This window comes from Hippoglossus stenolepis, chromosome 11 (genome assembly GCF_022539355.2).
Source record: "Hippoglossus stenolepis isolate QCI-W04-F060 chromosome 11, HSTE1.2, whole genome shotgun sequence".
NCBI classification, from domain to species: Eukaryota; Metazoa; Chordata; class Actinopteri; order Pleuronectiformes; family Pleuronectidae; genus Hippoglossus; species Hippoglossus stenolepis.
The window spans coordinates 17,408,531-17,430,458 of record NC_061493.1 but is presented as its reverse complement, the minus strand read 5'-3'; the positions used below and the strand labels follow the sequence as shown (position 1 = coordinate 17,430,458).

At 40.7% G+C, this 21,928-nt stretch overlaps 2 protein-coding genes across 2 annotated transcripts in view; both read right to left on the bottom strand.

Moving 5' to 3' along the window:
- The window catches only part of b4galt2 (UDP-Gal:betaGlcNAc beta 1,4- galactosyltransferase, polypeptide 2), a 123,256-nt gene extending 119,999 nt beyond the window's left edge, over nucleotides 1–3,257 (bottom strand). Inside the window, exon 1 of the mRNA XM_035171581.2 lies at nucleotides 2,837–3,257. The gene's annotated coding sequence lies outside the window, so the exon portion shown is untranslated. The remainder of the gene's footprint in view (nucleotides 1–2,836) is intronic.
- Nucleotides 3,258–4,462: 1,205 nt separating this feature from the next.
- atp6v0b (ATPase H+ transporting V0 subunit b) lies at nucleotides 4,463–11,314 on the bottom strand. The gene is made up of 8 exons (XM_035170972.2): nucleotides 11,037–11,314; nucleotides 10,113–10,161; nucleotides 9,708–9,791; nucleotides 7,954–8,031; nucleotides 7,378–7,447; nucleotides 7,121–7,172; nucleotides 6,787–6,977; nucleotides 4,463–6,361 (listed from the first exon to the last, which is right to left on the bottom strand). The coding sequence occupies exons 1-8, from the start codon at nucleotides 11,119–11,121 to the stop codon at nucleotides 6,335–6,337; spliced, it is 636 nt and encodes a 211-aa protein (XP_035026863.1). The 5' UTR covers nucleotides 11,122–11,314; the 3' UTR covers nucleotides 4,463–6,334.
- Nucleotides 11,315–21,928: the final 10,614 nt, after the last annotated feature.

The window sequence follows — 21,928 nt, the reverse complement described above, 5'->3', positions numbered from 1 at the left end:
ACACACACACACACACACACACACACACACACACACACACACACACACACACACACACACACACACACACACACACACACACACACACACACACACACACACACACACACACACACACACACACACCTCTGAAACTCGCCCCCTCGGTTGCTCAGGGATGGCCCGAGTAGTTCCCATGACAACAAATCCCAACATGAAAGAGTGACCAGAAGAATATAGCCGAGGCACAGTGAGGAGAAACCTGCAGAAACCAGTGTGCTCTTTGCTCCTCACTGGTTTGCATCACTGAGCCTCACCAGAGATGGAGGCTGGTTCATCCACAGAAAAACCTTCTGTTCTGTGAAGATTTGTGTCTCACTACCTTAAAAACAGGTTGCATCCCACAAGCTACAGTAGTTCTTCAGTAGAGACAAGTTTGTAGTAATTATTTAACTGTTACATAGATAACTGAGCTTACCAACGATGCTAGACCCCTTTAAACTGAAAGTAAAAGTGTATATAAAATATGGTCAACATACATTATTTGACCTGACACAAAAAATGCTGTTTCATGATCATATAAAAAGTAAGATCTTAATCACATGTCACAAAAACAACCTAAAAAATGACAAACATTACGCTAGTAGCATTTGACTAAATAGCATATCGGATACTTTTCACTCGCACAACTCCGAAGCACATATTTCACCTTGTAAACAAATATTGTAAAAACTACACTTACAAATTGGAAGTTAGATTTAATAAATTACTAAAACTTAAGTTAGTTAGTTGATTGGAAGGTGCTTAAATGTTTCCAAAATAAAAGCTTAGCACAGTCTTTCCATCTTTACTAGACTATTTTTCAAGTGTTAATCAGTGGGAGTTGATTACGTACATCACTAGTTTGAAACTGGTTAGCGGTTACCAAGAACTTAACGTCACTTACAGTGCGAGCGAGAGCGAGACTGTGACCTTCTGGTTCCAGATCAGCCTGATTAACCACAGACCCAGACGCCACCCTGCCACCGGTAATTCAACAGCCTGACGCCACAGCCATCTCTGTGCTACATCTGAGGAGCCTGGAGTTAAGTCACAGACAGCGCAGGTTTTCACAGCAGATGGTCGGACGATGCTTCTGCAGACGAGTGTGCGTGGAAATGCTGGAGCTGCAAGAGCTTAATCCAACAGCCGATGAAATAATTTCAACTCAAGGTCCACTTGCTAATCACATTAATGTTCTGTTCAAGTGTCCCAGCGAGAGGAGACGGGCGCTGTACCAGGACCCTGAAACTTAAGCAGTTGAATTAAATTTAGAAGTAATGTTATACACCTTCTTACTTCTGTAAAAAATGGAGATACAATCTGCTGATGAGAACTTTGTGATACAGTTGAAAGCTCCAGTAACTGGACCTTTAGCCAAATGAGAAACTTCCTTAGAGGCTATGTGAAATACACAGAGTACATAATGTACAGATTACATCATATACGTATTCATTTGACAACATGATAATCTCACGGCTGCAACTGACAATTATTTTAATTGTTTATCAATGTGTTGATTATTTTGATTATTAGTCAAATTAGTAATTAAAACATTGTTTTCAAAACTACCAACGCTAGTTACTTGGTTTTGGACGGAATAACCTTTTGTTTAAAAATAACTAAATACAAAAGAAATAATGATGTTAATCTTACAGGATAAATAATCTACAATCAAATCTAATCTAATCAGTAAGTGCAGTACAGGAAAGAGTAAATATAGAAATTGGTAATCGAATAAAAATCCCCATCATCATTTCCAAACCCAGCTCCAGCTTCTTAGTATTAAAGGTTTTGTGCTGTTGGTTAAACAACACAAGCGTTTCTCACCACATCATCCTGGGCTTGAAGACACAGTGACGGACGTTTCTCACTGTTTTCTAACACGTATATCACATATAGAATGATTAGACAAGGAAACAACCAGCAAATCAACTATAAATAAACAGGGAAAATAACCATGAGTTGCCCTTCTTGTTCTTGACTCAACACTTCAACCGAACATATGAACGCAGACGTTGCTCTTTCACTGAATTACAATTTTAAAAAACAACCAAATATCACTTCAAAATAAAAGTAGGGCCTGAACACGATAAGAATATGTTTTATGCATCAAAGGGAACATTGAAAACTCCTGCCTGGAGCTGCTCTGCAACTTAGTTGACGCTGAGAGCAAAGGTAGTTCCAGTCCACTTGCTCCTATAGAGAGATACTTTGTCATAAATGAGAGAGATGTCAGGTTGGATTACGGTCTAGGTGCAGAGCTTCTGTGTAAACGCCTGGTTAGTTCATGATGTGGAAGCCTCCTCCTCCTCTTCTTCTTCTTCCTCCTCCTCCTCCTCCTCCTCTCTCTCACTCCTCCAGTGTAATGCACATCCTGATGGGCTCACTGTAATGTAACTGAGATGCTGTATTCCTCAGCATCCTTCCCTTGTTTTGTTTTTTTTAAAATGGAGGAGATTGTTGCAAACAGTGGCAGATCTTCTTTGAATGAAACCTCCCAACAGTGTGAGGAGATGTGGTTCATTTACTGTAGAGGGTGAAGCCTAGTATGGCGTGTGTAAAAAACAAACAGAGATAAAGAAAAAGGCTGCTGGTTGGGTGTGTGTGTGTGTGTGTGTGTGTGTGTGTGTGTGTGTGTGTGTGTGTGTGTGTGTGTGTGTGTGCATGATAACAAAAGAAGGGCAGAGCGATGCAAACACATTTCTGTAGTAGCCACGTCCTCAATGGAGGCTGGAGCTGTGCAGGATTGCGAGATAAATGAGTGGAAACAAAGAAAAAAGCGAGGATGCGATGCAGAACCCAACAATGCACCTACCTTGATGTTGTCAGGCGGACTCTGGTGTTTCCTGGAGCTGGTTGCATTCAGGTGGTGGTGGAGGGGGGGGGGGGCGTGATAAAGTGTCAAAGGCGTAAAATGTTGCATTGGTGGAGTAAAAAAAAAAAAATGAAAATAAGAGAAACCCAGGAGAAGCTAAAGGCTCAGTCCAGGTCTCCGCGTTCTCCTCGGTCTCTGTGATGTCTGCTCTTCCTCGCTGCTGCCGCCGCCGCCGCTGCTGGTGGAGGAAAGCGTGATGTTACGTTAGCACAGCGGCTAACATCACCCGCAACGACGTGCTACCGCAAACCGCAGAGAGGAGAGCCGCCATCCTCACGATGCCTCCGTCATCCCGCTGTGTTTGGGTGAGGATTAGGAAGAAAGCGAAGAGGAAGGATGCTCCGAGGCAGGTCCTTTCACTCCGGCTGCCTACGGAAGCGCGGAGGGTCCACACGCCCCTTCGCTTTTTTTTTTATATCATCAAAGGGGGGGATTTGATGACCCGTTATTATTATTATCCCGTAAAAATTACAATAATAATAATAAATATATATGTGATTTACATTGCATTTCATAACAAACTTCACAAGGCGATAACAATTATCAAAAACGTGTTTGTAAATCAATTTGATTCCTTCAATTTTGTTCGTGACAAATGAAATACCCTGTACATATATTACTTAACTGTACATAATTTATGTCCGTGGTACTTTCCTCGATGCACTCCTTTCTCTTTAATCATTCAGTATTTATCTACGCTCTTACGATCACATGCCCTATTTGCCTGAGAATTGCCCTCCCCAGGGACAAATAAAGTTGTTTTGAATTGACTTTGAATACGTCTACCTTATTTGTTTACTCTGGCTTCACAGCAAATGATTTGGTCCCTTGTTTAAAAGTTTATCGAAGCTGATCTAAGTTTAAATCTGCACAAAAAATGGTAAAATACAGTTTTATGTTGAGCCAACCTAATTTTTCTTGTTTATCTAGACATAAATTAGCTAACTCTGCCTTTTTTTTTAAGACATGCTACATATAAGATTTATTTAAGTCTCTAGTGATCATATTCAAAGTTGCTTTATCGTACCTCAATGGTTGGTTGATTGGTCACCGGGTCCTGGTAAACAAAACACATTTCTGATCTATTTTTAATTAGATTTTACATTTGGAAATATCTGACATCACAATAAGACAAAGCACTTTTTTAAAAACAGATGTGATCATTTGTTTCACGAGGAAGTAAAAACAAGAAAGACTGAATAAAAATGGTCCTAAATTACAGAAATGATAACATGCAGGACTTTTTACAGGGTTTGTTATATGTTCATCAGGTTTATTATATTTTTTGATTCGACCTTGTAGATTAACTGTGTTGTTTGTAAAGAACAAGTTTGCTTTATTTGTTTGGTCTTTAAATTGGAAATGTATGTATGTACAGTACCAGTTTTATTAAGTACTACAGATGTTGCGGTGTTTTGCTCCATCTAGTGGCGATAAGAAGAAACGCAAGTTGACTGCATGGATGCAATGTAATCGTGAACAGATCTACGTCTAAAATGTAGTCCTGTTAATTGGCTCATATTTAAAAGACAGGTGCAAACAAAAAAGCAGGACCACGTAGAGGAGTTGAATCAGAGATCTTGATTGGACCATTTTATTTTTCTCAAGGACATTAACGAAGCCAGAAGGATGATCTGTTTTTCTTATTATACACAACGTCAAAAACATCAGTTATTTTCTCATCACCATCACATCAACAAAGTAAACACACAGTACCAACTACAGTCACTGAAAGCCAGGGGTTTGGTACAGAGCCTGCTGGAGTTTCATCTTGGGTTTATTCATAAAACCACCTTAAAGGGGAAAGATGATTCTGCAACCGAGAGGTCAGGTCTACCAATTATTTAGTCTACTCAGTCCCCCCCCCCCCGTGTTAGATTCAATGTTCACTATTCACTTTCAGAGCTTCACAAGAAGGGTCAAAGAAAGATTTCAGACAATTCACAATGACCTGTGGTCTGTCATCCATGTGGAATGATGCCTAAAGAACAAAATGTGTTTCTACACGTCACCAACAAACATGAGACTGAATATTGCAGCATTTAGCACTCGGAGTCCACATCCACTCTTTTCTATGATGTCAGCCGGCTGCCATAGGTTCAGGAAACTCATAAAAAATATCTTGTTTACCCAGATTTGTAAGTTAACATAAAATAATTACAACGTAAACACTGTACAGCAGCCAGCTGACAAAAACGTCAAGCGTGTACAGCTTCGTTGTCATATACCAGGAGTTTCTTATTGTCAATATGGACTCCACACACACACACACACAATTCAGATTTACACACACGAAGGAATGTTAGAAAACAAAGGAAAACAGATGTGAACAGTTTAAATTTGATATTGTCACCACGATTTTGGTGTAAAATGAAGAGGAAGTTAAGGTGATAGTTTTCAGAGTCTTGGACACCAGAGCACCCGAGATTGCTAAAAATACACGTCAGCGGACTTGTGCATCTATACAGTATTAATTTCTGAAAGACTTCATGCACTTACAACCAAGTTTAAGGTAATTCTATATAAAAATAAACGATTCCCCTTTCCAGTCTAAGAACAGACAAGGTTGACGAATCTACAGAGAAGAGAGGACAGAAGTTTTGTTTGTTCTTGTGACCCGACAGGTTTTCTAAACTCATTTTCAAGCGCGGCCATCTTTATTTCCCTCTTAACATCAACTGAACTCCAAAAGTCGAGGAGACTCTGTGGAAAAACCGGGACTTGTGGCTGACGTTCAAGAATGTCATGGACTTCAAATGAAGAAAAGTTTCAGCAAGTAATGAAGTGAATGACAGGATGACACATTCAGAGCAGATCTGCTGCTGTGATCCGTCCTCTTACCTCTCTAGAACGATTTTCAATTCAAAACCCTCAGATTATCTCTGAATACTAAAGTAAGAGACCTGGCAAATACTGGATTTGGAGTAAGGGCCACTTGCTTATAAGCAATGAACAGATGCAACAACAAAAAGAAAAATGACAGACCCAGCTACAAACACAAAAAGGGAAACACTCATGCTTCACAGGAAAATAGAAAAAAGAAATCACGTATCCAGTGTACACACACGCGCGCACACACACACACACACACACACACACAAATATTTTCAAATACTCTAGTGTAATTTTTAACTCATCATTCATCCAAGAGTGGTCGGAAATTGTTTATGCTATGAATATGACTCAGCAGGTAAATGACTGCAGACTTTATGATGATCTTAATGTACAATCCTTCATGTAATGTCGGTCTTTGTTTGCACTAATTGACATTTTCTTGCTTCAACTTCAAAACGATGCACCAACCACTCTTGAATGAATAATGGTTAAAAAAAACGAGGCAAATAGAGACATTTAAATAATTTACGATGTATATACACAATAATCCATCTTTTTTGTTTCCAGCAGTGTCTTTTCATCTTCTCAGCACGTGAAAGCCCTCTAGTCGCCCATCTTTACTTTCGACGTCTGTGGGAAGAACAAACAAAACAAATATACAAATTATTAGAGAATTGTAAATGCAAACACAGCTTGAGTCACCGTTTCAGGAACATACATCCTTGTTGACCTTTGTGGAAATACTAATTGTTTAGAGTGCACCTCCAGCCTGTCCGAACCAGAGAGAAAACCAACCTGGCCAGGCATTCTGTTTATTTTCTGAACCTGATCCAAGCTGGATGTTTTCCCCAATTGCAGGCACATGCAGGATGGGGGGGAAAAAAATCAAATAAAGCCCAGCCAACGCGACCTGAACATTTTGAAATGTTTGTCTTAACACAGCCTGGCATCCGGTTGGGTATCCACACTCTGCTTAGCACTGACATTTCTCATAGATTCCTCTCCGAAGGAAAAAAGAACTGCGAAGACAAAACAACTCTGCCTGACTCACTCACCTGCAGAATGGCTACAATAACACCAAACAGGCCAATGGCGCTGCCGAAGATCTCCACGATGAGAATCTTGACGAAGAGGCTGCCGTTCTGGGCGTCTGCCAAAGCCGCTCCGCTGCCCACGATGCCGACACAGATGCCACAGAAGAGGTTGGAAAAGCCCACAGTCAGACCGGCTCCAAACATGGAGTAACCTTGTAGAACAGAGATCAAACGAGTCAGGGTTATTCACGAATTCATAAATGGCATGTGTAAACGTACTAAAACTAATGTTCAAATTTTCGAGGTGGATATCCCTTTTACGGCTTCACTCAGCAGCTTTATGTCCGTTTCTTACCAGCTTGATAGTTCCTTGCTCCGATGGTCTCGGGGGTTGTTCCACTGAAGTTCTGTAGAATCAAAGATGTATTTTTAGAAGCAACCAACTATCATTGTTCTGCTGTGCAGCTTCCTTCATATCCCATGTGTACAATGCAGCAAGTTATGGATGTACTTTCTCCTGTACAGTTCTGCTGCCTGAAATTCCCCTGGAGACACAAAATGGATAACTCGGCTGTTTTATGAACATTAACGATGAAGACGCTCGTTGCTCACCTCAGCCATGTTGCTGATTACAATGGCCATGATGATCCCATAGATCGCAACAGCTTCACAGAAGATGATGCTGGAGGGAGACAACAAAAACACAAGCAGAAATAAATGGAGTGAAAATGATTTGGTTTTAAAAACATGCAGCTAATTCTACACTGCACTGCTGTGGATTAACAGTCAAACTGCAATCATGGAAGCATTGTAGAACTGTAACTCACTGTCTAACCTGACAGGAACTCAGGGATGCTCATTCAATGGCTGCTAAAGGTTAGTTTTGCTAATAACTTGGGATTTTGCTGATGTGGATTTAATTTGAGAAAATGTGAATGAAAATACATTTGTTTGGGAATCACTTAACAGTGTGAAATCCAAAACAAACAGTAAAAAGCTGCAGTCATAATCTGAGATGTTCCTACTAATGTTAAGACATTGTTTGCTGGTGTTAAGCAGCAATGTTCAAATACGTGCACAGCTACTGCATAGCTGACAGTGTTTTTATGTAAGTAAAATATACATAATAAAATATAAAACATAAGAAACAGAATGAAACTGAAACCGGTTCTGTTCTTGTAAACCTACCTGACTAAATTCTTGGTCTTGATTCGTGGAGCCTTGACACCACCACCAAGGATGCTTGAGCCTGTGATGTAAATCCCCCTGAAACACAACAACAACAAGAAAGACATATTTAACATCACAGAAAAATACCAGGTGATGAGGAGGTGGAGGAGGATGAAGCCCCATCAAAGATCTACTGTTCTGGAAAACAGAGGGTATGAGAAGTTAAATGTCACTAAAGGGAGGTTGACTTTACTTTGTCAAACTGTAAAACTCAACTTATTGAGGTGATGAAAGATCTATTTGGCAGCATATTGTAACTCCAACAAGAATGTTATCAACTTATTGAAAATAAATATCGTAATGCAGAGACAACAAAACAAGCAGGCAGCTCAGATATATTTTCTGAATGTGTCTCGAAGGGAAAACTAATAACTTCTTGAACATTTCCAATTAAGTGAATGTGACGAGAAAAGGTGATGTGCGTCATAATCTCGCAAAGGAAAGTGAGATCAGGGATTAAATGTGTAAATAAGAGAGGCGAGAACATTGTTAGGTATAAATCTGTTATCCAGCTAGAACAGATTCGACTCCAGAGTGGATACAATACGTTCCAGCCTTGACACTGCGGCCAACAACATCTGAACTGTGTGTGGCCGACAGTCGCCTGTAGCCGTTGATGCTCGTCCTGCACCGCTGGCTCTACTCAGCCCTTATCAGTAGCTGTTCTGTCAGTACAGCTTGTTGAATCCGCATCAGAGGAAGTGGCTGAAAGCTCCGAGTGGCTTTTCAATCAAGCGAATAAAATGATTTCACCCATTTAGTGGAGTTTTTCTGCATTTTTCATTTCTGACTTATCTTCTTCCACGAGCTCTCACCAATGGGCTGACAGCAGTGCAAATTAGGGCAAAGGTTTATTTATCTTTTCTACTTAAAATTCACAAAACCAATTCTCAATTTGGATTCCAAGCATAGAATGGGACTGTTAAATCACATTTAAACAGGTTGGGTAGTATTTGTTAGTCTCTCTGCACTGTTCTTTGGAGTAACGCGCAGTGTGCGTGCATCTCAAGACGTGTACAGACCCTCAGCTCAAGTCTTAATGATGCGTGTAACTTTTGACAGAAGACCTGATGCAGCACACGGCTCGGCATCAGCTTATTTATAGTCCAGAAATGTGCCATGTCACAGCTTTAATTTGTGTTTACATCAGAATTGAAAGAACTCTGTGCGAGACATAGCTCTTTTGACACGTGGTGCCCGAACAGCATGGGGTTTGAAGTACTTGGACACTTTGTCTACTTACTAAAGAAAGAGGCAAGATTCAATTCATAACAACACACAAAAAGGATCTGGTGCAGTTCTCTGGACTATTCAAGCTCAAAAGGATGGAAACAGAAGTGTGGAGTAAAACAGGAAACAAACATTAGTATGAAGTTCCATACACAGCCATGGTGGTGGTTCTGTCGGGCTTGGGCATGTACGGCTTCTGATGGAAGTCACATACTGGTCTCCACTTCAGCCAAATGCATCAGACATAAGTGAGCAGCAAGTTGTAACTGTCCAAATATTTAGAAGAGAACACAAAAGTTCCAGTATGACTAAATTTCAGATTTTCCACTTCCTCACTTACACAAGGTTTTTCCTGAGTGATTCAAGAAAGAGGAAATGATAAAAAAGACTTTAAAGCACAACATCTGCCTTACACAGCGAAATGACCTGACAGAAGTCTGCAGCATATACACTTTAAACCATGATTTATGTTAACTACTCACCAGGCTGCTCCCACCACTGACAGAGAAATGGCCAAACCAATTCCCAGATTGGCCCACATGAAGGGAGAGGTCTCCGTGAGGAACCTGTGAATAGAGAAGTAGAACGTTAGAATCTGAATTATTAGGAAACAAAGCCAGTTTACAGCATATGGTATAATCAACAGATGCAAGCAGCAAAAGTTGGTGTCTTATTTAAACTTAGATTAAAAAGTAGAACATCCAACTTCAGATTACAATACACAATCCATATTTGGTTTAATGGACTGTTTGACTATTTATTTTGCAACGTGTTGAATCTCATGCACAGTTCAATCTGTCACAGCTGTGTAAATCTGTGAATTAAAGGTGAAGCTATCAGACAAATACACTCTTACACATATTTTACTTTGTGCCAACACTACTCACCATGCCACATCAAAGCGGAAACCAAGGTCAAATATGGTGTAGCAGAGGCCTGAAGAAACAGAGAACTTCTTAATTCACATGTGAAATGTAAATAAAAAAAGGGTCAGACAGCACAAGTACACTGAGCTCAAAGCTCGTCATTACTCCAGTACATCTATTTACTGTGTGTTAACTGCATAAATGAACCTTTCCTCTGCACCGTGTGTGAAGCAGAGTCACATGAACGTGTTGAAGTCCTGCAGAGAAGTTGCAGCTTCGGTGTGATTGTTCACTCTCACGTGAAAACCTGCTGCAGTTCCTATATCTGGACCCAGTCAGCTGTGTGTGCGAACTGCAAACTGGCTAACGTTAGCTTAGCTGCATTAAATGACTTCAAACTTACGGGGAAAAAATAATGTAAATAACAACCAATGATTCAATGACGACAAATAGGATAATTAATCATCGTCCATTTCAAACACTGTTGTCAAGGGCTTGAAGCTGAGGCTGCTAGCGGTTAGCCATTAGCTAGCGAGCTAACAGTGGCTTAACGTTACGCTACTGCTAGCGAAATGCTAACTAGCACGCAAGATAAAGACGCCTGCTCTGAATGATAACATACAAAACGACGACAGTAAAGTGTTTTAACTTATATCATGTTGTCAACTTCCTACTGTGCAAGTATAACCTTGTCTAGCTAGCCGCTAAATCCACTTGCCAGCAGATGCTAGCTAATAAAAACGGAAACAGCCGCAGCCGCTGTGGTTCCATGGTTTAGCCTGGTCCCTAATCGTCGCTGTCAAACGCTAAAAAAAAAACACACGTTTCCACACAGACGGAACATGCGACTGTATAACAACTGCTTCACGTGTCCAAGAATTAAACGTGTCCATTCATTTTATTCCACATTCTGACTCATTTTCCGGGGGAGAACTGCGATCTTACCGACGACGAGTATGGTGGTCCAGAAGGCCAAAGTGACCCCCGTGTACAGAATGGCGTGTCCGTTCATCATCCACTCCAACAACATCTACCCGAGGCTGCTGGATCGGCGGCGGGACGCTGGGCTCAGGGGTCAGACGAGACGCCAGAGACGAGAAGGTGGAGAGGAACCAGAGAGTGTGCGAGGAGGAGCTGTCAGCCTGATGGAGGAGGAAGAGGAGAGTCCGTCAGCTGATCCTCACACACGAGCATGTGACCGGGGAGCGGGGCCGCGTTCCCTTCTGCGGAGTGTTCGCGTCCTAACAAGGAAACTACGAAGGTTACTCTCCGCACATTACAACGACTCACAGTAACTAAGTACATTTACTCAAGTAGCGTACTCAACGCAGATTCGAGTACTTGTTCCATTATATACTACTTCCCTCTTCTACTCCAGCAACATGGCGATATGGCACGTTTTACTCCATTACATTTGTATATAATAACAATAATAATGATGATAATAATAATATAAATAACAACAATTATATATATATATATATATATATATTATTATTATTCTTTATTTATTTTCTTGTCTACCTCATTCTGACCTGCTGCTGTAACAACAGAATGTCCCTGGTCTGTGGATCAATACATTCCACACCGATAGCGGATAGTGGTCACTAGATGTCACTGTTGATCAGCTTGGTTGGTAACTTATGAGCAATCACACAAGGTTGTATGCGTCATTTCTTTCTTTCTTTCTTCCTTTAGAGCAAAAAAACAGCAACAACAATAATAATAATACAATTACTGTTTCTTATGTTTGTTTCTCTTCTTCCTATCTCTCCTCTTACCCTAACCAGTGGTGGCAGATGGCTGTTCACACTCAGTCCTGTTCTGTTGGGTTTTTTTCTCTACAGAATTGCTTGGTGTTGGCTTTGTGCACTAACTGTTGGTTTTCTCTATAATATTGTGAGGTCTCGACCTGACTTGGTAAAGAGATAATGTGTAACGTGGTTTGGTTGCTGTACAAATAAAATCAAAAAGATCAAAATCAAAGATCCTACACATGCGGATTGAGCCTCGCTGGACAGAAGAAAATGTCACGAGTAGAACAATATTTCTACTTTTCTCAGGGAGCTGCAACGTGCCTGAATGTCAAGTGTGATAGGAAACACTTTGCAGCAGAGAAACAATTGGAGAAAAGAATATTTTCTTATATTTCTATGAAAATTATATTTTTTTATGTAATGAGGCGGTGTAGATTCTCTGATTACTCATTCAAGTCAGAATTCATTTTTCATCTCTGGACATAACATCAGTCTCTTCTATTGAAAACACAATAAACCATCTAGCTGTGCTCCTCCTCATTCATAAGTCCACTGTGAATTTGAATGCTTCGCTCCTCTGGTGCTTGAGAGACTGTGTCAGAATTGACAGAGAGAAGCTGCAGCCTCAATCATACCAAACACTTTCTGTTATTCTCAGCCGTCCATTCTAAACCAGGGGTTTGGAATGGAGACGAGATCCTCCCCTCCATTAGTATGCAGCTGCTGTGCAGTGAGAAGCCCTGCATGTTTATTAACAGCTGTGGAAATTGTGAATGTAGTACATTCCGGGTTTATTTACAACTGTTGAATTTTGTTTTGCATCTAACCTGAGGCTGTTTTTCTCTCGGCCAAAAGCCTCCCTGTTCTCTGCCCAGCTGTTAATCTGCATAGCAGGAGTCGAGCTTGTAGAAAAACAAAAAAAAACATTTCTAGACTTATTTGCCTGGATTTTCTGATAAACGTTTCATTTGTGCGTTGAATCATTTATGTTCAATCCCAAAACTTGAAGCTATTTGATTCATTGGATAAAAGAATCAAGCTTCTTCCAACAGTTTGGTTTCGTTTCTCTCTCAGCGCTTGTGATGACGTAAATAACTTTAACTAAATGTCAACAGAGCAAATGTTGTCCATAGGAATCAATTTAAAAAAGAGTGGACATCAATGAAACATCTTTTATATTTCAGTCTCAAAAACACAAGATCAAAATTATATCAAACTTTGAAAAGACAGAAAAACACCTTATCGGTGTAAAGAAACAGTCAGGGTGCCCACAGTGTTTTACATCTACAGCTTCAACTGCTTTTATTTTTCAGTCTTGTTTACACTTGAACTCAGGGCATGCGTCTTCAAGCAGTTGATAACTCCAATGGGAGGTTATAATGTGATTAAGGTCAGAATGCGCCACACATCTGAACTCAATTATTGCTTATGTCGACCGTGAAATTATTCGGGTTGTTCAATCAAGTAAATACTGCGATGTAAACGTGTCCGTAATCGAAAGGAGACACTGACAGTGTTTTACAAACTGGAGCTGGTGTCGTCTTTAAAGCCGTCAGGGAACAGATGACCATTTCACGTATCTGAAAAGGAGCTTGCACTGGAAAAGAGCTAAAACTAATACAACACTTGAAGCAACATTTCTAATATATTAGATGATCGATTTCCCTGTTTTCTTCCTTAGCACACGCACGTCTAAAACGATTAAAAATTCATCTCATTTTGGATTAATCGGCGCCCCTTCGCCAAGCCTTCGCCTTTGAAAAATCACACCCAGCTGCACTTCTGTTTACGCTGCAACACCATATTGTTCATAAATTATCCAGGGTACACATCACTCTGGTGCCACCACAAGAACCAGGAAAGCTGCTTATATACGTCTGCACGATTCTTTACTCAACTATATGTGTGTGTGTGCTTGATTAAACTTAAATCTCCTCCCTGAATCAATCTGTTCATACCTCCAGGTAACGTTCTGCTCCACAGCCTCCGGGGTCAGTTTGACCTCCATCTCTTTCAGCAAGTCCTTCTGTGACTTCACTTTTCATCCATACTCGTTCGCTGTTCAACTCCAACAGTTTAATTGGGTTTTAACCTTGAGCAACATTCAGGCTTTTCTAAACGATTTTGGACCCAAAATGAAACAACATGACCTGTCGTCTAAACTGCTGTTTTTCTAATCAGAACATTGTTATTTGGAATCAGCTGTTCACACAATCATAACCTGCGTCAGTCCTCAGCAAATAGGAAAGGTTAGTTGCATCCAGTGGTTTCTGAGCCGATATTGGTATTGAACGGTGACCGTGATGTCCTTTTCTGTTGATTGTGTTTGCAGCAATGAGATTTTAACTTTAATTGATCCGTGGCTGGAAAGAGATAACACATCAGTTACCCATGGATTACATATTGGTTTGTAGGCTATAAAAATGAAATCCTTCCAATATCAACTTTACATAGGACTCACCCGTGTGAGCTGGAGTCATTAAACGTTGCTCATTCACTCTGAATTGGGTGACGTACTGTGTGGCTGAGCTACGGTATGGTGCCTGCGTACAGTAGATGTGGAGCAAAGGTTAAGTTTTCGTGCGACATCGGCGGCACCAGCCAATCACATCACATCAATGCCAGAGGAGGAAGAGGCAGCTGGTGACTCTGTGTTCATCTGGTCGTGGATTTTATTATTTATTTCCTGTATTTCTCTGTAGCTCTGGACTGACAGCTACACTGGCACATTGCCTCTATTACGTTTCCCAAGCATGTAATTGTGATTGTCGTTGTTATGACGACAGCACCAGCAATCGAGCATTGGGCATGTTAAACGTTAACACAGCACAGGCGCGTGAGTCCAGCGTTAGGGCACAGTCACAATTAAGAAAACGTAGCAGTGGTGAACCATTGCCTCCTGTTCACTTCCAATCTGTGCAAGCAGGCGAGAACAATTGATTCCTGTGGGGAAGAAAAACGCTGAATGGATTTAATTGGAGTTCAACTTTGGTGAACCTTGACCTGCGATATTCACATCACACTCACAGGTGTGACTGTGTCCTGCTCCCACACATTTCTTCAGGATTTTTCCTTAATATGAAACACCAACCATCATATTCGCACCGTGGCTTAAGTAAGTTTGGATAAATACTTTTCTGTACTTTTAGTGTCGGGTGTTTTTCATGGTTTGGTGCAAAGTTCAAGGACTTAAGCCTCAAACTGAACTGGGCCTCATCACCAACCTCAGCAGAGATTCCCCGATTCCACACTGATGTGGGGACCTCATGATGTGAAAACTTCAGCAGATTGTTTCCCATGACAAAACAAGAGCTGGTCATCAATCACATCGGGTGTCCACATACTTTCGGCCATGTAGTGCAACAGATCAATGCAGTTTAAAACACAATATTGTCCAAAATGACCTGTACTTATTCAAGGCACGTCTCCACATATCAGTGGCCCCGGGGCGTTTGTGTATGAATGTGTTTACATGCACACAGTATTCTGTAAAACAAATCCAGCTCCTATTCATATTGCTCTGTTTAATGCATCCTCATGCCCCTACCACATTGTATAAATAGAATTATGGAAATGGTTTCATGGAAACAGATCATGTACAATAATATATATTTAAAAATATACAGGATGAGGTGCACATGTGTATCAGTGCCCAAAGTTATACACACATTATGTTGATATTATCGCCTTTTATTTTTGAACATATTCACAACTGTGAGATCTTAAATATGAAACGAACACTCTATCATTTTGAAATATATACTTCGAAATACTCGAAAAATAGTTTTGCAAACCCCACATTTTTCTTTTTTTTTTTACTGGAATTGAGTCCATAACTTTGTTGAACTGCTGACGGTTAAAAAAAATGACTTTTTCCTCGATATGAAACACTCATATTCACAAAATGGTGAGATTATTCTTTGGGGTAAATACTTTTTTTCGTGGTTTGGAGCAAACACAGCTCCAGAAAAGGTTAAAGACCTAAAACTGTGAGCGAAATGATATGAAACAGACGCAAATTTCCCAGAGGCTTCTGGCCTTTTCGAGTCGAGGGTTAAAGACAGAGAATTTCGCACCATGCACAGATTTTCAAACCCTACAAGGCAAACTGTGGAAATGGGCTTCACAAATAATAACTTGATTTGATTTGAAACAGGGTTGGGACTTATTTTCTGAACAGTGTTAGATTTCCATTTCCGAGAGAACATCAGAAGTGAGTTCAGCCGATGAATATGTATAAAAATATCTCCAATTGTTCTTCTATGCTTTAATTTCAGAAACACTAAGACAACAGCTTCTAAAAGGACATTAAGTGTCCTGAAGATGAAGAAATTGTTTGAGTGAAAACACGTTCTCTCTTTTCTCCTTTTCTCTGTTTCTTTTGTCAGGTGGGAAAATGGTCCCAATTATTAATGCACCATTTATTCACATATGCAATGTGCACGGACGCATTCATTTCACATCCCATTAAGAGGAAGCACACGGTGTTCTATTCACGTGTTTTATTTAGATGTCTTCTCCGTCTTCCCCCCACACCTCCATTGTTTTCATTACACCGACACCCTCTAAATACAAATGTCTCCTTAAGATGCTGACAAATGCCAAGGGTTAATAAAAGAGACGAGACAGAGGGTGAAAATGTTCCGTTCACAGCCATCAGGGCCATTAACAAAGTGATTGCGTTTACATGCATGTTGTTCTCTGGGACACTTGATTATGAAAAACATCACAGTGATGCACTAGAAAAGGAACGTAAACATGAATATAATAGCTTTTCCTCTCCTCCTCATATGAACTGGGAGATTTGTTTTTTTTCAAATATAAGGAACATAACACGGCCGGTTGTAAAATTAGGTTTACTAAGGATCTCAGCTTCCACTCAAACTGCGGCATGTACATGGAATTTCCCCAGACTCGTTTCTGTGTGTGTAATCATCACTCATTGACATCAGTGAGTCTATAATTTTGTGTGTGGATGCTACAAATGCTGCCCCCCCTTTGCATAACAAGCAATCAGTCCATCCAGCCCTGAGCCACACAAATGAATTGTCTTTGGAAAAGTACATTGAGTCTCGATGGCAGACAGAAAACAGAAAGGCTTGTGCATTAGTTACCTGCTTATCAACTGTGCTCCTGTGGGTGTGTGTCATATCGTTCTGTTCAACTCGGGCTCTTTTGTTTGTCCGCTTCCTGGCTCTGATCAGGAAAACACACGACCAAATGTAATCCCTCTTTTTGTTTTTTGATTTTACAAAACAAACCCGACTCCGAACAGTTGTTTTTCATGGATGGGTGGGCAGTGGGGGGTATTAATGGGAAATCCAGGTCTTTTTTAACCTTGGCTCAATGTTTATAATTGTGAATGTGTAAATGAATGTTAGGCTACATACAAAACAATTTGCAGTGGGTCCCGTTGATCGCCTCTGCCAGCAGCAGTGACATGATGGCAGTGGCTGCAATGTTATCGTATGGGGCAACTGCAACAGTCCACTGAAAGCAATTTTTCTCACCAATAAAAGGCTCAAATCTTTGTTTTTGGTGTTCAAGGGTTTATTCTTAAATTACAAGAGAAACCAAATCTGTGGCTGCTACAGGACGACTCGATCCTCTGAGCAGTTACAAGTAAAGACCAAGTAAAATCACAAATAAAACCTACACACTTCAACATTCATTGTGACGAACAACTGTGATGTTACATCACTCAGAAAGGTTTTTAACCGTTACAATGTGAGCAGGAAACAGTAAATCTGTTTAAATGTGCCCTTATTTCAGTAAAATTGTTATAACATAATGTCGGAAGAAAACAATAATTCTGTGCTGTGCTGCTTCCACACGTTTGTACATGAAATGTGAAAATAATCTGACGAGGTCAAACCTGCAGCAGCATCTTTAATATGAGATCAACACATCTCTGCTTGTGTTTGTCGCCTGCGTTGGTCCCTCACGTTTCTTATGTCTTATGATTCTGAAGGTCATTTCTATAAAGCTACGTTGTACAATGTTTGCTTGTTACATTTCGCACTATGGAAAATAAATACCTGCATGAAAATGCAGAACAGGGAGGAGGTGACAGGAGCAGTGGTGTTTAAAGGCAAAGAAGTCTTATCTTTACAATGAGGAGCAAAGGGCTTGACCTATTTTTTATGTCTTTTTTTTAACTGTAATAAAACAAACCTCTCTATGGGAGCAGCCTGTATGTACTGGAGCCTGTGAGGTTGAATCCAGGGCAAAAGACGTCAGGGAAACTGCTTGTAAACCTTATCACTTTGAGGGTTAATATGGTCGTGACAGGTTCATAAGAAAATAGATGTTCAGAGAGATTTTAGTCACTTAGTCATTTCATAATCTAATCCATCCATCTTTTATCTACACCGCTTCTCCTCTCAAGTTCAAATAATCTCATACAGGCCTTATCTATCATTTCTTTAAATAATCTGTTACAACATTAGTATTATGGATGAATACTACCATAATCATAACTGTTTATAAAATCAATTTCAAATATTAATGCATGATAATTCAAAAAGCATTGTGATGGGTCCTTGAAAGGACCAAGGCCACAGTGTGGTCTGAGCTGAGCTAATGAAGGCCTTTGAGCTAAATATAGAAATTATCTCTCTATATGATCAAAAGTCTGTATTATTCATGGTTTCAAGAGCATGAATTATTAAAGACATGACATCACTTCATTTCTGAATGCAGTCTTCAGTGCAACCCCTGCAAAATAAAAGGACGGTAGTTAAACTAAATACAGGAAGTCATATTTGTATAATCAAACACCATATACTGCGACTAAAAATACCCAAATCTCTGTGTATAATGTATTAATAATACCACATTGATGGTGTAATCAAGGATGTATATGTATATATTCAGCTTGGATGCTGTTACTCCATACATCATCTACCTGAGTGTCGGTGTTCTGGAACCACAGGCAGAAAGATCAGGATCTTATTTATCTGACTGAGCTGATGGTCCAATGTTCCCGGTAGTTTTATTCATCAATGTGTAATATTTTATGTTTGGTGTATGTCATGAATCAATCAACTTGTATTTGTACAGCCCGTATTCACAAATCACAATTTGTCTTATAGGGCTCATTTGTCTCGAAGCAGCCCTGCACGTTATCTTAAAATCCTGCATCTGTGTGTTTGTCACCTGCCCCTTCACACGTGTTTGTTCTGCATCAGGACATCACTCATGTAACATCACCTCAGTCAGATTTAATAAAGTAAATCACTGTGACAGTAAATGCTTCCAAGAAAAATGCCTGAATGGAGAAATTAGAGAGTTTTTAAAATAAAAATAAAATCAGAGCTAAAAGGGAAAAAGCCTTAATAGCACATAATGAGAAAATGACTAGATTTAATCTATTGTCTGTCTTCCCTCCTTCCTGCGCTGCTGGTGTCAGCAGGCAGCGACGCACCCGCTCACTTATAATTGATTTAAATGGGCTTGATGAGCCAAAGTCATGCTTTAAGCGCTCAGCGGCTGATGAGGGGCAGAAACTCTGCTGCTGATAACTTAGGGCCAATCATTTACTGCCTCTGTTCTTTAAGAAGAAAAATGGCCGTATACTTAATTAACTATTAACATGCATCTTGCAGCATTAGTCACTATAAGGAAAAGCCTCCCATTAGTGCTGCTGAGTGGTAGAGATTAATATCACAGGGCTTTCATGCTGTTTAAGAGACAATTATCATATAGTACAGGAAATATGTTCTTCTTGCAGATGCACAAAAAGCAACTTGTGCATCTGCAAGATACTGACGTAGAAATTCATTTTGGATGCGGGGGCTAATACTATCCCTGTTCTGAACAACCAGGGGCAAAAAACACCTTATGTCAGAAACAGAGGCCAGGCACAACTAATGGTTGAAATGAAGATAACGGTACAAACCTTCAAACGGAGAATTCATGGTGTGGAGTCAGTGGTGGATGAAACAGCTGGAGACTCCGACAATCACACGGCTGTGGCTGACTCACACTAAAGCCTCTAGTTGAATAAGAGAGATGAGGCGCTGGAGTCTGTGAGTTGAAGTTCTTCCAGAAAAATTTACATTTGAAAGGCAGAGAATCACTTCGTTGCGACTGCTCACAAGACCTGAATCAACAATCACAGGTAGACAGCCCTGAGTGGTTGGAAATGTAAAGCACATGAGAGCAGTGCTTTGTTGCAACCAGACTGTCTGAGTTTTAAAACCTTGACGTTAAATGGCAAGAATCTGGTTTGGAATCAGCGAGCGGGTTAGGACGTTAGTTTGTATTTAAAGTTTGAATTAAGGGTTCTCAGACAGGAGATGATATCATTTTCTTAAACCTATTAACATCACTCCAGGAAATAAGTTGCTCAGTGGCTGGAGCCAGTCCCAGCTGACACCAGGCCGGAGAGTTCAACCTGGACGACTGAGTATCAACAACCATTCTCACTCAGGGACCATTTTGGAGTTGCCGGTGACCTAACCTGTATGTTTGTGGACACACGGGCACAGGGAGAAAACCCAACACTCCACACAGAAACTCCTCGGAAAGAAAGTTTGAACCCAGACATTTTTTGCTGTTAGATAACACTGGCACCCACTGCGCCGCTGTGCCACACGGGAAGTGGGATTTCTATGACTTTTAAGATTATAAAACAGGTCCAGGTGCTATTAACTGTGATAGTATCAAAGTGCTTGATTCGCAGTGAGTCACGCTGTCCACGTTATGAAACTGGGCCTTAAAATGAGGTATAAAAAAAGAAAGATGAAGAAAAACAAGACGGACGTCATTTTTCAACAGAGGTGAATGCAGAGTGCAGATGCTCGATGAATGGTGATGGCTGCCGCTGGAAAAATAATTAAATCTCTAGTCCAAGTCCAGCCAGAGACTGAGCGTCTCTCCTTTGTCACGAGTAGCAACTGAAGTGTCTGTACATATTAATCACAACGGGTGTCTTTTGGCTTTTTTGAATATAAAGCAGGTCTTTGTGCAACATATTGTAAAAGTGTCAATCTGAGAGAAAGACCCTGCACACATGTAGAAACTGAGCCTAAGAAATAAGGTGCAAGGATTTAAACAACTTTATTATGTCACTGCCTTCAGCCACACTGCCAACACGGCTCAGCCAAACCCACTGTCCAAACTTGTAGAGTTTGCTTGCGTGTTCTATCCCCTGGATCCACTGCCTGGGGTCGGAGCTCCGCAGAAAGGATGCTCCATCCAGCAGCTCTGGAGAACCTGGAGAATCGGCCGTGAGTAGCATCATCCTGACAATCATCTGACATCAGGTGCCTCACCAAAGAGATGCAGTTCTAGCTGTAGCCTTTTAAGTAAGTTATATAATTTCGCACACAAAGGATGTTGTTCAAGATGAAAGGGACTTTGATAGAGAAAAGGTTCCCCTCCGCTTGTGCACTTGAGAAGCTTCAGCATGTTCAGCACAGGTGAAAACAACGGTGCTTGAGTCATTACAGGGAAACGGTCGAGATACTTGTTGTTTGAGGGTGTTGTTACTGGTCCGACCCGCACAGGCCCATTTACCATGCACGTCACATCTCTCACTCTCTCCTCTTCTGACATGTTCACACACACACACACACACATACATACACACACACACACACACACACACACACACACACACACGTACACATGGTAATATCTATTTATGCTGTATCCTCATACATACAAGGACCCTCTGCATCACACTGCCCCTTAATTTTACATCAGGAACAGTCCTCTGGGATTGGTTGCAAAAGGTCATCACAGCCCACACGAGACACTTCACTCAATGTCGGCAACTTAAAATTCCCCACATGACGTATTTTGATCATTCATGCCGAACAACGCATGTGTGTATATGAGGTCCTGCAGCGCTCTCTAGAATGGAAATATGTGAAAATACCACCCTTTCGTGAATGAGAACAGAGAAAGGGAAGCTTTTGGAAGACAGTGAGCTCAGCCTGCTCAGCAAGGCTGCCTCTGGACAAACTGGGGCCGTAAGTGCAATGTTCCTGATCCAGGTACTCAACCCAATTTTACTTAATTCACTCCTGTCCTGGGGTGAGAGTAAAACGATTTCCACCAGACTGGGGAAGA

What these genes read in the sequence shown, in the direction of transcription:
- atp6v0b (XM_035170972.2), bottom strand. Translation starts at nt 11,121, where the DNA reads ATGTTGTTGGAGTGGATGATGAACGGACACGCCATTCTGTACACGGGG. An exon ending in GACCACCATACTCGTCGTCG is followed by an intron (nt 10,162 to 11,036) that starts GTAAGATCGCAG and finishes CTGTTTCTTCAG; the next exon opens with GCCTCTGCTACACCATATTT. An exon ending in TTATTGTAGCCATTCTGCAG is followed by an intron (nt 6,362 to 6,786) that starts GTGAGTGAGTCA and finishes TTCTTCCCACAG; the next exon opens with ACGTCGAAAGTAAAGATGGG.